General features: G+C 34.4%; 1 protein-coding gene across 1 annotated transcript; it reads left to right on the forward strand.

Annotated features, from left to right (window-relative positions):
• The first annotated feature begins 9,452 nt into the window (after nucleotides 1-9,452).
• Nucleotides 9,453-11,688, forward strand: LOC114731470 (remorin 4.1). The gene is made up of 2 exons (XM_028918647.1): nucleotides 9,453-10,298; nucleotides 11,184-11,688. The coding sequence occupies exons 1-2, from the start codon at nucleotides 9,648-9,650 to the stop codon at nucleotides 11,373-11,375; spliced, it is 843 nt and encodes a 280-aa protein (XP_028774480.1). The 5' UTR covers nucleotides 9,453-9,647; the 3' UTR covers nucleotides 11,376-11,688.
• The last annotated feature ends 4,209 nt before the right edge of the window (nucleotides 11,689-15,897 follow it).

Below are 15,897 nucleotides of genomic sequence, written 5' to 3' on the forward strand. Positions count from 1 at the left end.
AGGAATGAAGGAAGATGGCTTTTTGGCGCCGTTTGATTCACGAATCGGAAGACCGGCTTTCATTTTTCTCATGCGTTGCGAAACCCTCCGCCTACCTGCTTCATTTTTTCTGAGGCCTTTTTTTTTTTGAAAGAATGGCCATGACTCTTTCTGATCATATTTTTTCACTGAAAAATTCCCATTATAATATAACTTTATTTCTCATAAATAAGTTGGGAGGTAGTAGTATATTTTTAATTTACTTTTCTTTAAAATAATTAGCGATACATATGTTCACATATAATATAACATTTACGATTGTATTTATGTTATAAAGAAAGTAATTTTGTTTGTCAAAATATGTTTAACAAGCCGAAAATTTCTTTCAATTATTGATAGCTGGCATTCGATTGAGAAGGTTGGGAATGCAATAATAACAGGATTCACTATTTAATTTCATCCATGACGGTGAGACTCGTTATTTGTGAAATACGAGCTGATAATGATGGAAGCTTGCGAATACTTTTTATTTTTAATACTCCTCCGGTCCTAATTATAAGACCCAATTGACTTATTTGAGGAGATTAAGGAAGTAAGTTAAGTTGGTTATTTATAATAAATAAGTGTTGTCATTCCTGAAATATCCTTGCTAATTAAGTATATTGGCTAAAACTATCATTATTAGAAGGATTATCTTGGAAAAAAATACATAAATATAAGAGACAAAATGGATTGGGTCTTATAATTAGGACCAAATAAAAAGTCAAATTGGGTCTTATAATAAGGACCGGAGGAGTATAAGATTTAGTTTATAATTCAAAACCAAAACAAATCTCGTTAAGAAAGGCTGGCGACAGTTAATTAACAGTGAATTTTTCATCTCAAGCTCCAATTTTATCACTGAAGAATCGGAATTCAAATATGAAATATAGGTTCAAAAAATATAGGTTTAAACCCCTCCCCAAAAAAAAAAAAAAACTAATCAGTAAGTATAGATATGGAAAGGGCCTTGCAAAACCATGCCGATTGAAGTGCGATGACTGCTTTCCCATGGCCTTGGAGCGTCTATCGAACCTTCTTGTCTTTACCAGTAATCTCTTCTTTTTTTTCTTTTCTTTTTTTTTGGGTTTCACGAAATACTAGCAGTCTAGTACTACTGGTATAACAAGAATGGTAAATTGAAAGGATTTATCCATGCAGATAGAATTGCTCAAGGTGATGATAATTTAATGATTTTTTTTTTACCGTTGTGTCAGCCGCAGGTTGTTGTTTCAAACTCATGCAAATGTGCTTCTAAAATATCTTCCAATTAACGACATTAAACGAGATCAAAAGAATAAAAACAAACAGATCTAAATCCCAAGGGTTGATGATTAAATTGTGAAACACCGTTATCGAGGTTTAAACTGGAGGGGGTATAACAAGCAACAAAAATCATAACACTACCTCCTATTCTTAATATAAGAATTAGTTGATTAATTTGAGTAGATTGACAAAACTAATTAGGTTTGTTATTTGTAACAAATAAGTGTTGTTTTTTTCTAAAATAACCCTGGTAATCAAGTATATTGACTATAACTATCACTATTATAAGAATTGTCTAAGGAAATAATAGATAAATATGAGAGGCAAAGTGAATTGGAGTATTATGTTTATGACCAAAATAAAAGTCAAATGAACTCTTACACTACCTCCGGTTCTTAATATAGGATCTCATTTGACTTTTATTTTGATCCTAATTATAAGACCTTAATCTACTTTGTCTCTTATATTTATGTATTTTTTTCCCAAAGTAGTCCCTTTAACAATGATAGTTCAAACCAATAAACTTGACTAGTAAGGATATTTTAGGAAAAACAACATCTATTTATTATAAACAACTAACTTAACTTAAAATACTGCCTCCGGTCCTAATTATAAGAGCTAGTTGACTAATTTGAGAAGATTAAAATTAAGTTAGTTACTACCTTTGATCTTTAATATAAAACCTTGTTTAACTTTTATTCTGATCATAAATATAAGATCTCAATCTATTTTGTCTCTCACATTTATACATTTTCTTTTCAAGACAGTCCTTCTAACAATGATAATTCTAGTTAGCACACTTAATCAGCAAGGATATTTTAGGAAAAACAACACCTATTTATTACAAATAACTAACTTAAATTCTTTCCTTAATCTCTTCAAATTAGTCAACTGGTTCTTATAATTAGAACCGGAGATAGTATTTGTAATAAATAGGTGTTGTCTTTCCTAAAATATCCTTACTAATCAAGCGTGTTAGTTAAAAGTATTATTATTAGAATGACTACCTTGGAAAAAGATACATAAATATTAAAGACAAAATGGATTGGGGTCTTATATTTAGGGTTAGAATAAAAGTCAAATAAGATCTTATATTAAGAACTGGAGGTAGTATCATATTCGAATTTTTTTGTTTTTGGCTAATAATTCAATTACCCGGAAATAGCATTCAGAAAATTGTTCACCAAAAAAAAAATCATTCACTAAATTTGCAAGCTAAAGCGAATTCCAAAACCAGGCCTTTACTGACGCCGTCGTCCCGGGTTAAAGAAAACCCTAGCTTGATTGGGCTTGAGAACGGGCTGCAGAACTGAATTGAACAACCATTTCGGCCCCAAAACCTTCCCTCATCCACAGTTTTCGACCTCATACCTTTGTCTGATATAACGAAATTTTTATTTTTATTTTTCATCGAGAGGATACTTTTATTACACTGTAAAATACTACCTTCGGTACTAATTATAAGAATAATTAGGACCGGAGGTAGCAAGTCTTATATTTAAAATTGAAGTACTGAAGTAGTATTACCTTTACTTTTAAATATAAGAGATGGTTGACTAATTTAAGTAAATTAAAGGAACAAATTGAGTTAATTATTTGTAATAAACAGGTATTATTTTTTTTAAAATATCATTGCTAATCAAATTTATTAGTTAAAACTACTATTATTATAAAAACTATTTTAAAAAAGTAAATAAATATAAAAAAACAAAATAAATTAAGATTTTATATTTAATATTAAAGTAAAAGTCTGATAAGATTTTAAATACTGGAGGTAGTATTAAATTATCAAGACCTGTAAAGGAAACGACGAAGAATACAAATTAAAAACAGCGTGCGATACGCGTTGGGCTCGCAAACCGCGGAGCAAGAGCACGGAGAGGTGGGTAACATTACTAGCAGACAAATTGAATGGGGCTTTCAAGCGAACCTTTTCTAATTTCCATCTTCCCTTTTTTGTTTGTACCGTGTTTACGAACCAATCCTCGCACGCCTATGACTCATCCCCTCTATTTTCAAACCTGGAACTTCATCTGAATATGTCACTCATGGCCCCAGACACACCCACATAATTTTAATTTCTTAATTATTTTCTCCACGCTCATTGACATCTACTCCTACCAAATGATAAATCTAAGAGGTAGATAATTGATTTACACATATGAAAATTAATTAAATTCGTTATCTGCAGCAAGTGAGTTTTGATTTACTTAAAATATTTTTTTATCAAAAAACCTTAAATACTCTATTTAATCATTGTTTCTGTTGATCAAAACTCTGTTGGCCCGAAAGAATGATCAGCTACTTTGGGATTAACTTAAAAAAAATTATAAATCCAGTAGATAAAATAAATTTAAACTTTTACATTTACAATCAAAATAAACTCTTCAGTTAACATTTGCATGGAAGATCTGAGAAAATGCTTGTGATTTACTTTGAATGAAAGATTGTTTGGTATGCATGACCAAAAGGGTGTTTAGATATCATGAAAAGTGTTTTTAGAAATCATTTTTCTGTAAATCGAAATAAACTCTTCTACATATTTATTTTGTATACTGCAAAAAATACTTTTAAAACTATGGTTTTGATTCTAATCAAACACCTCCAAATAATATAGTTTTATGATAAATGATAAACATGGTATGTTCCGGTCTGGCTATTTATTTAAGGCGATTCAACCAAATGAGATTTGGAGTAAAAAGGTGTTGTTATCACGTTAATTTAATTTAATCCACGACCAACTTCAACCAAACAGGACTCTATCAAAAGGGGTCACATTCAGTACACAAGGTTTATTGGAAGTCTTGCACCTAAATTTGTTTTGTTATGTGGTGGGATCAGTCTGTCACTTTTCTCCTTTATCGTTTCCCTTCCTTCTCCAATTACATCAAAAAGATAGCCACCACTTATTTTTAATAGCAGCATATATCATAATTAAAAACACAAGAGTATTTCCACGTGTTAGTCTTCCAATGGTCAACTATACACGCAAATCATTTCTAGTCCTTTCTTAATCATAAAAATTTAACATATCTAACCAATCGCACCGCACTTCTTTTCATAAATAAAGGAATTTAAAATTTGGGATTAGGGAGGGAAGAGACAGCGTCGCTGTTTGAGAAATGGGCTCGCTGAAAGCCCAATGAGCAAACGAAGGAGGAACCGCACACGTGGCGCAATAGGAAATGGTGTGACGTCGACAGCGCGGGGATGAGGATGAGACATAGTACGTAGCTTCCTACAGTGGGCCCTGCGAATGAAGATTTGCCAAGTGCGCAGATTTGTTTAGGCACGCCAGTTAGCGTACGACACGTGTAATCCATCTGCGCTACCTAATACTGTGGGGTCCTCAGAATTCTTCTCAGCCGACATGGGGGAAGAAAGATCTAACGAGAGTTTTCCTGTTAGGCCCTCCAGTTCCGCGTAATTAAATTATTCAAAGGGTGCTGCTGGCCAAGCAGTATTATCTCCTATTTTTAATATGAAAGGTATATAGTTAATTTAAAAATATTAATTAAATTAACTATTTGTTATATATATGTGTGTTAGTCTTTCTCAATTATATTATTCAAAAGGCGTGTTAGCTATTTAGTATTACCTAGCTAACATAAGGATATTAAACAAATTAATTAAGATAGTTATTTGTGATAGATACATATTAGCCTTCTTAAATTATTCCATCCAATTATATGCACGAGATGATTGAAATGATCTCTTGGCAGCAATTCCTTACAATCAACAGATGTTTTGAGAAAATATAAAAAATAAAATAAATTAAGATATTTATACTTATAATCAAATCTAAATATCGACTAATTTTTATATTAAAAATAAAAGAGTTTCTCGACATAATTTTTTTTAGGAAAATGACAATAAAATACCACCTGAATTTCAAAAAGACAAATAAGGCACCTGAATAAGCAAAATGACATATAGGGGACTGGGTACCAATCTGGAATTCAGATTTTTGGCCAAAAGACCAAAATGCCCTGTCTGAAAGTGAGAGGAAGGAGAGAGGAAGACACTGATGAAATACGGGAAGGAGAGAGGAGGAAGACGCTGATGAAATCGGGAAGAAGAGAGGAAGGAGAGAGGAATACGCTGATTTTCGATGGGTTCCCACGGCTTAAAATGTTATTGCCTAGCATTTCTCTAAAAAATTTTGGTTCTGTCTCTGTTCTTCGCATAAAACCATTTTCAAAGAATGTGAAGCTGTGGGAAAGATGAAGCGAAAATCAGAAAACAATGGCAAGCAATTACGTAACGTGACTGCTGTCATATGCCTGCTGATTTTTGGTAAATTCCACTACGTGAATGGTAAATTTCACTATACATGTAGTTAATTATGAAAGTTAATAATTCAATGTTTATTGTGGCGTACTTCAAATGCACGTTCACTGAATGATTTATTTATGCTTATAAGTTGTCTTTCCGGTGAAAACAAGTTTACAAAACCCATTGAAAAGTAGTCACTTTCACTATAAAAGTTGTAAATCCCAGTATATGTTTTGTAAAATTCAACGTGAAATTTTATTAGTTTTTACAAACAAGTTGTTTATCTCTTGAAAACATGTTGCAAAACCCATTAACAAAGTAGTCACTTTCACTACAAAAGTTGTAAATCACAATATGTATTTTGTAAAATTCATAATTAACTACATGTATAGTGAAATTTACAACCACTATAGTGAAAATGACTACTTCTTAAATGGCTTTTGCAACCAGTTTTCAGGGGATGGGCAACTTGTTTCTAAAAATCAATAAAATTCCAGACTGAATTTTACAAAACACACAGTGATATTTACAACTTTTATAGTGAAAATGACCACTTCTTAAATGGCTTTTGCAACCAGTTTTCAGGGGATGGGTAACTTGTTTCTAAAAACCAATAAAATTTCATACTGAATTTTACAAAACATAGAGTGATATTTACAACTTTTGTAGTGAAAATTACCACTTCTTAAATGAGTTTTGCAACCTCTTTTTAGGGGATGAGCAACTTGTTTCTAAAAATCAATAAAATTTCACGCTGAATTTTACAAAACACACAGTGATATTTACAACTTTTATAATGAAAATGACCACTTCTTAAATGGCTTTTGCAACCAGTTTTCAAGAGATAGGCAACTTGTTTGTAAAAACCAATAAAATTTCACGTTGAATTTTACAAAACATATACTGGGATTTACAACTTTTATAGTGAAAGTGACTATTTCTTCAATGGGTTTTGTAAACCTGTTTTCACCGGAAAGGCAACTTATAAGCATAAATAAATCATTCAGTGAACATGCATTTGAAGTACGTCACAATAAACATTGAACTATTAACTTTCATAATTAACTACATGTATAGTGAAATTTACCATTCACGTAGTGGGATTTACCAAAAACCAGCAGGCATGTGACAGCAGTTATGTTACGTAATTGCTTGCCATTGTTTTCTGATTTCCGCTTCGGTTCACTCCCTCTCTCACTACAAATCCTCTTTCCCACAACCAAAATCAACAATCTCTGCAAAATGGTGATGCGAAGGAGTAAGATAATAGCATTTCCAACATTCTTCTTTCTTTCTTCCCGCATTTCATCAGCGTTGGTCTTCCTCTCTCATTTCTCTCACTTTCAGCGTCTGTCTTCCCGCATTTCATCAGGGTATTTTGGTCTTTTGGCAGAAAATATGAATTCCAGATTGGTACCCAGTGCCCTATTTGTCATTTTGCTTATTCAGGTGCCTTATTTGTCTTTTTAAAATTCAAGTGGTATTTTATTGTCATTTCTCCATTTTTTTCCCCTCGGCACAGGTGATCTCTGAATTTTTCTGCATATGGACCCTGACGCGGTACTATAACGAACTCAATAAAACAGGGCCTTGCTCTGATATTCAAGCAATGTTCCCAAAATTAAATAATTAAAATGATGAAGATATCAAAATAAACATGAGTATCTGCTGTGTTTAATGAACGAACAGTACTTGTTGATAAGCAGAGAGACGAATGAGTTACTATCTCTAATTTTTAGTATAATAGTTTATTTTGGTTTAAATATAAAATTTTAATTTATTTTATTTTTAAAAGTCCTTATAATAATAGTAATTCTATGTATTACACTTAATTAATAAAGGTATTTTAGAAGAAAAAACCCCATATTTTTTACAAATAATTATCTTAACTTATTTTTTTAATATAGTCAAATTAATTAATTAGTTATTATATTAAGTATTGAAGGTAATATTAAATAGTAGTTAAATCATTTTCTCTGGCTGTTTTGAAAGCTGAAACGAATGCTTATATACATTTCCATAATTTGAAGGAGCTGTATTGTCGTGAGGTGACAGGAGTGACAATTACATGGATCAAACATCAATGGCGTTAAAACTATATTAATAAAAATAAAATTGGAACTTAAGGACGGGGGGGGGGGAAACTATATCCTATCCTCCTCATAAACAGGGACAGGGTCAGGGACGGACATAAAATCCAGATTAAATTAATGCACACAGGTTCAAGGGCCTAAAACGCAGCGGCGTGTTAAATAAACATGCGTAAAGTATCATGACCCCTAACTTTTTCTTAGTTATATAGACCTTTGAAAACGCATGATTTACGCAAATTTATTAATTTCATTAGAAATATTCTATAATTTTTTATAAGTATATATTTATTTACTCTTACAAATAAAAGAAGCATACCATCGTGAATGGAGGTGGCAACGCCGGTGGAGAAACTAAAAAAGATCATGATTATAAACACATCTATATAAATTCAGATGAAATTTTCTTCATACAATTATCTTGTATTCTATAAATTATAATTAAAAAACTATTTATAAATTATTTTAAATAAGTCATAAGCTATGTGTATAGACAAAAAAATTGTATGATCAATATTATCCTAAAATATCAAAAAACTGGTAAATAATTAATATTGACTCTTAAATTTTTTAACAATAAAGGATAGTACTGCTCCCTTTTAATAACTCTCATCCTGAGTAAATTATACCTTAACCCAAAGTAAAAATACGGGAAAATTGACAAATAGTCTTTAAGTTGATTAACTGCACAATGAAAAATTAGTTGCACATAAAGAAAAATAAGTTGTACAAAAAGAAGATTGTTTATACAAAACTATTTGGATATAAAAAGTTAGTTTGCATATATGAAAGATGATTTGCACATAAAAAAAATTTTATTTGCACAAAGAGAAATTAAATTACATATCACATAAAAAAATATTATTGCATACAAGGGAAGATAAATTGCATATAAAAAAAGTTAAGTTGGATAAAGTCTTTAGATTCAATTGTCAATTAAATTTTTAACAAGAGATTTATCTCTAATTTATCCTAAAATACATGTTTTTTTTTTTTTTTGGGGTCGCACAACGAAGTCGCTGGCTCGCTGCTCATGCATGGAGGACAGAGGGCACTCCTTATTTCGAAAATTTTAGACATACACGCCCATTCTGAGCTGACGCTCTCTCCTTTCATATTTCTTTTTTTTTTTTTGTTCATTTTGATTGCTTTGCGCAGTGTTTACAAATTATAAATAATAAGATTCTTTTTATAAATCTGGTATTTATATATTAACATGAGTATTTTCAGAGAATGTCCGAGAAATATTATATGCTCGGAAGAGTTAATAATATTAATTTTAGGCATGCTTTTATTACCTCTCACCCCACCTTGTCCATTGTTACAGGCGGAAGGAGTTCCATCTATTTTCATCACAAAAAAATCAAGATTTTTTTTTAATCAAACTTTTCTTTTGAAAAAAATAAAGATATCAATCCCATAAAAATTTCTGCCTGTAACAATATACAGAGTGGGGTTTATACTGAAACTGTAAGTCATAAGATAACAAAACCTAATAATAAAGAGAAATTGTTATGTGTTCGAAAAAAAATCAAAACAGCAAAGAAGTTAGCAGGATTTCCATTGGAAGAGGCGGGCGGAGGAATGAGATGTTCGTCTGTTTGGGGGCAGTTCGAAATGCTCACAAGTCACAACGGCAAAAATCACAAAAAACAACCACATATAAGATATATTCCATTCAAGACGCATGAAAATAAACAATATATAAATAAAAGATATATATCTTTTATAACTAGAAAAAGCAATAAAAAAAAAATTTATGGCGAGAGGAGCTTTCCTGAAATCTCCACTGGAATGCGTGTGGTTTATATCTCCGTTGGTTCCACTGGTTCCGATCAAAAGAAAAAGAACATTCACAAACACATACGCTTCTGCTGCTTGCCACTATGCTGCAGGAAAAACCCCTTGTCTTGTTCGTCTCTTATTATCCACTTTTCCACACTCACTATTGGCCGTGATCCTCCACACACTGTTCTTCATAGCCTCTAAAACCCTGCTATGTTAAACCATCAAACAGCTTCCACCAACAATCACCCCCACGTCGACGATCAAGATGAGGAGCAAATCAGAGAAATCCACGCTTTGAGCCCACCTCACACTCCGCACACCGCCGATCGTGCTCGTCGCAGAGAAGCCTTGGCTACACACAGCCGCCCCTCGTCGTCTCTGTCCGTGGCCAGCTCGGAAGGAGCTTCCAGTGAGAATTTCACCAGCATGAGTAGGGAATTCAGTGCTCTGGTTCTCGCTGGGTCTAGTATTGATCCCAACAATGGCAGCCCTATTGATGTGCATGAGCATGACAATGAAGGAGGCAACAATTTGGGGAGAATTCGAGAAGAGGATTTGATGGAGGAGACAAATCCGTTGGCGATCGTGCCTGATAACAATCCGTTGAACCCGCTCCCGTCGCCGAGGAGGGGAGGAGTGGCCGGTGCGTCGTCATCGGCGGGTGCCTCGGGCGGCGGAAGTGGCCAGGGCGAAGTGTCGGTGCAGAGGGTGAAGAAGGAGGAGGTGGAGGCGAAGATATCGGCGTGGCAAAATGCGAAGGTCGCGAAGATCAATAACAGGTTCAAGAGAGAAGACGCTGTAATTAATGGTTGGGAAAGCGAGCAGGTCCAGAAAGCTACTTCATGGATGAAGAAAGTTGAGGTACGATTTACTGTCAATTCACTTTTGATCGGTATTTGAAAAACGAGTGCGTATTCCATAAGATACTTGAGATTCTTGATACGCTACCCTAAGATTCTTCCTATTTTTGTTTTTCTGCGTCGTACAGCTGCATGGTTCTTAGCATGTTGGTTTAGCAATTCGCGATAATATGGTAGTGGGTTAATGATAATGATTAGATTCTTTGAATTTTGCGATGATGGTTCTTCTTCTTCGAGTTCATTATTACTCTGAGGAATACAACATACCATGTTGGTTTCCATATTTAAAGACGTCGTAGATTAATCGATCGTTGATATTACAATTCGTGATTCATGAAAAAGTCGAAAGGATAAAAAGTTCAGAAATAAAGTTACATATTTCTCTGGTGAATGATGACTGTTCCACAATTGCTACGTTGATCATCGAACGAACTCTTTTTTTTCCCTCCCAACAAGAGAAGGAAATTATTTTCCCTTGACTATTTTCATTGGGTATTCCAAGTATCGGATACTAATTATTAAGGACTTGATCTTGATCCTATTATATCGCAAGTTGAAAATCTTAAACTATGACTGGTTGAAGATGAAGTGACGACCTCACGGATATTTGAATTACCTGCATGGAAGGCGTTCAAAGCCGAATCATTAACATACCCGCAATCATTTTTTGCTTCTGCTCATACAATTACAACCTTTCATGATGTATAGTTCCTTGTATTGGGTCTGCATTAATTGCATATAATCGAATCTATTTCTTACTTTCCTCGAACTTAATTACAAAGTTCGGCAAATGTTCCATTTCTAAACTTAGTGGTAACTAGTAGTATTAATTAATAATACCAACTTGCATTAAAGGGTCAATGTGATGACAAATTTGCCCGTGCAGAGGAAGCTGGAGGAGAAAAGAGCAAGAGCGTTAGAGAAAATGCAAAACGAAGTAGCAAAAGCCCACAGGAAAGCAGAGGAGAGGAAGGCATCAGCAGAGGCTAAAAGAGGAACCAAAGTGGCAAGGGTCCTTGAGATTGCCAACCTCATGAGAGCTGTTGGAAGACCTCCTGCCAAACGATCCTTCTTCTAAGCTCTTCGTCATCCATCTTATCATTTCAAATTTTTAGAATATATATATATATATATATATATATATATATGTATGTGAAGAGCCCCTCTTCCCCTTCTAATTGAAAGGTTTTATAAGAGGGCTTGCATTACAGCTTTAAAAAAAAAAAAAAACGGAGAATGGAAAGAGAGAGAGATGATGATTTGGATTTGGATATATAATGTGTTTGAATGATTGATTGGTCATTACAGTGTGAGATTAAACGTTTTGGGTTCTGTACATTAATGTATTGTATCTTTATTTAGTTGGCACCCACTTGTTGATATTGCTCAGACGTAATCGCCTCCAACACGCTACATAGTGCTGTGCTGATGTTCTCTAAATTGTGAAATTATGGCTTGCCATCTCTCCCTAACCAATTATTAACTCTTAAAATCCTATCTCATGAGAAAGAATTCATTGTTTTTTTAAGTTTGTGGGAAAATGTTTTGCAGATCAGCCTAATCATGCGTCCCCATGCTTAACATGTACCTCAAAAAATGGGGGAAAATGGAGCAGAATATTCTCGTGTTATTCCTAGTGTCCTCAACTCTGAATCCTGAAGCAAATACTGAGCCATTAAGTATTATCTTCATCAATGCAAAGATAAGATTTCTGACAACTTAATAAATGAGAGAAAGCAACCCAGAAATGATCTCCGGCTTATTATCTGAATTCGCATATTCTTTTTGTTAGTTTGGATGCACCGATAGCTCGTTAAAAACAGTGGTATCTAGTGCGAAGAAGAAATTGAAGCGTGAATCAACAGCGGGAAGCATTTATCTAGAAAAGGACGGATGGGGACAAGGGACACATTGTCAACATAAACATGTGCCCAAACAATGTGTTGCCCGGTATGGTAAATTCGTTAAACAAAAAAGGACGAAGAAGATTGTGGAAATCACACATCCACTGGTGCAACTTTTCCTTAAAAGAAGGTGAAGACTTTGGTTCTCTCTCTCATAATGTGCACTCAAGAGTACGTCTTTTGTCGTGAACAGAAAGGATTTTATCTCATGCTCTTGTCACTGAGATTTTAAAAGGGGTAGAGTGGTGGAGGTCTCTATCAAGCAATATTTGATGTGATTGTGGCTGTATATACTGTATCTTGGCAGTTTGCTAATCTGAAGTATATATCATTCCCATTTCATCTTGCCCTGGCCTCACAGTTTTTTCCTTTTTTCTTGGTTAAAAGCTTGATTTTTCCTAAGACCCAGGGCTCTCTTAGCTGTCACGACATCACAGAACTAAAGAAGCTCCACTAATTTCAAACTCAAAAAACTTAGCATACAGGTCTACTAAAGCCGTCCCAGTATTTACTTCAGAAGCATGACTAAGTCCATGGACTTGAAGTCCAGATTGCAAATTATTGCATTCTGAACATCCATCATAGAACAGAAGATGCCACACACCAGTCTCAATAATATATAAAAATAATGCAACGGCTTTCTTAGCATGGCATTCTTAACAAACACTGACAGAATTGCAGACCAGGAGACTGAAGACCTTTCGTTCAGTTCAACAGGCACTTTCTCAGCTTCTCTCTGATCATCTCGTGCTGCCCATACATTGTAACTAGTGCATTTGCAAGAGGTGTTTTACCCATATAACCATACTTCATCGCTAGCCCGTGTAGTTGCTTCCCTTTGTAGAGAGTCCTATGCTTGAGTCACTGGCACTGATCGTGTTTGCAAATGTATGATCGTTCGGCTTCAATCCATCATTTAGCAGATCCACAAAGGCCTAAATGCCTTGTTCCCAGAACCTGCTTTGCCATATCTCAGAGTCCTAAAATTTATGCATTGAACATCTTTAACGGATATGCTATCGAACATCTTTTCTGCATTTTCCAAGCGGCCACTTTTTGAGTACATGGAAACCAAAGGAGTGGCTACCACAACGTTCTCCTCCAGCCTATTTTTTATGATAAAAGCATGAACTTGCTCCCCATGATTATGATCTTCACGGGAATTACATGCCTGTAGGACTACTGAGCAAGTGTGCTCATTGAACTTCTCTCCAAGCTTATACATATGACGCCCAATATGAAAAACAGATTCGAAATCACCATTCTTCAAATATCCCCTCATCAGAGTAGTCAAAGAAATTGTGCTCCTAACAAGAATTCGATCAAACACCCGTTGGCCAAAAAAAGAAAAGATCAAACACCCACTCTGCATCGGCCATTTTATTGAATTTTGAGTAAACATTTACCAGATTGTTGTGGACAAGCAGGTCATCTTCACAATCAGATTTAATTAAAGATCCATGAATTGCCCGAGTCCAGCATTAGATCTTTCGCCTCGATTGAGATTTGATCAGAAGAACCTGTAAATCACCAGAAGGAGGAGGAAGCAGGGTGGCGGGAGTGAGCGCATGGAACAATCTTTTTTTTTTTTTATATAAACCATCCGGTATCCAACCGCGCCTTTTTTGGGCCCCAGCCTTTTTGGGCCAGTTGTACCCGAGCGATCGACTAGTCCGGATTCGGGCCGGGCGACAAGTAAAGCCCTCCCCGGTACCCTTTTTAACAAGTGAGGATTCGAACTCCCGCCCTTAAAGAGCAGAGACTCGCCTCACTTGTGGCCTAACCAGTCACCACTAGGCCAGGAATATTCGGGTGCATGGAACAATCTTTCTACCACTGGACCTGCGCTTCATCTCACGTCGAGTTGAAAAAGAACATGTCCGAACATTTATTTGGGACTATTCTAATTGGGCTCTTCCAGTGGGTCGTTTTTTTTGGGTATTATGGGCTAACAAAAAGAGAGAATTATGGACAATCATTTGGGGGAGAGACGTACAGCAGACAAGGCAGGCCACCGTCTCCCCACTAAGGATTTTTACTTTTCTTTCCTTTGTTTATTATTATTATTTTTTTAATTTTTGCCAGGAGGTTCATTCTTGAAAGCTGAAACCTATACATGCTTTCATTGATATCCGGAAAACCAAATGTGTTCTTTAAATAAAATCTCGCACCAATTATGATTTAGATTCTTGTATTTTCACATACTACTACAGTTTAAGTGTGGTCTATTTTTTCAAAAGAAGATACCACGAACTTTCAGTTGAAGAAAAATATTCTATTCCGCTTTGTTTGTCCTCCCGACGAAATGCGTGTGAGTGTGTGTGAGAGTTTGTGTGTGTGTATATATTTTTACCGAAAGCTCCAGCTAGGGTTGGAAACAGGCCAGGCAGCCTGTCAGGGGCCTATGGCCTGGCCTGCATTTGGCCTGGCTTGGCCTGGCCTGTTTCCCACAAAAGACAGGCTCAAGCTTGTTTGAAGGCCTGTTTAGTTAAACAGGCCAGGCTTAGGCTTTTTAAAAAGCCTGTTAAGCCTATTAGGCCGGCCTGGGCCTGTCAGGAATTTATAATCATAATGTATGAAAAAATTAATTAATGCTATTATTGTTAATGTACTCTTTTAATTTATTTTTTAATTTTAATATATAGTTAATAGCTTAATCTTTTCTTAGATTTTGAAGTTTAGATGACAAGTGAAGATAAAAATATAATTTAAAATAATAATATCAATAAATAATGTGATTTTTAAATCTTAAAAATATAAAGAAAATAGGAAAGAAAAATTTTGTTCCAAGAATGATAAATTAACCTACTTACGTGTTATGTTAATTTAAGTATGATACCCTCTTTATTCATTATAAAATTAGTATTTTTTCCTCTTTATTTATTTGTCTTAATTTTAATTTTTTGTGTGTACTTAAACGTAGTCTTATTCCAAATTTTAACATATAATTACAATTAGTTTTCAATAATATTCTTATAAATTATAATTAACATTTAAAATAGTACTTATGATACTAAAATTTAAATAAAAGACAAGACTAAAAATTAAATTATTATGTACGTTTTTTTTATCTTAGCTTTTTAAAAAAAATTAATTATTATAATTTGAATTTTTTAAAAATACAGGCTTTTTAACAGGCTTCAGGCCAAGCCAAGCCTTTATACAGGCCAGGCTCAGGCTGAAAAATAAGCCTGTAACAGGCCACAGGCCAGGCTCAGGCCAATAGACTCCAAAACAGGCCTGGCCTGTTAAGAGCAAAGCCTAACCTGGCCTGTTTCCACCCTTAGCTCCAGTATACACACGCATGCACATATATTGTTTGTCATCAAGAATAAAGAACATATTTTTCGGTCTGTTTGGTATGAAGGAAATTGAGAAAATGAGAGGAGACAGAAAATTTTAACAAGGCCGTTTTAAAAAATTAAAAAATTGAGTTAAAATTTTTGATTAATTTTAATTATTTTTTATCTTACACTTTTTTCATTATCAAAATTTTATAACCTTATTTTTTTAATTTTTTTAAAATAAACTCATTAAATTTTTTTCCCTTTCCCTTCTCTCCCCAAACACACTTTTAGTTTCCCTCGATTTATCCAAATGTATTACTAGTGAGCACCGCACGACGACGTGGACCAGAATAGGCCGTCAAATTCACTGAGCGTAGGGGAAGCGGAAAGCCGGAAAACCATTTAGCCG

This window comes from Neltuma alba, unplaced genomic scaffold (genome assembly GCF_004799145.2).
Source record: "Neltuma alba isolate B1F8T4 unplaced genomic scaffold, ASM479914v2 tig00012835_pilon, whole genome shotgun sequence".
NCBI lineage: Eukaryota > Viridiplantae > Streptophyta > Magnoliopsida > Fabales > Fabaceae > Neltuma > Neltuma alba.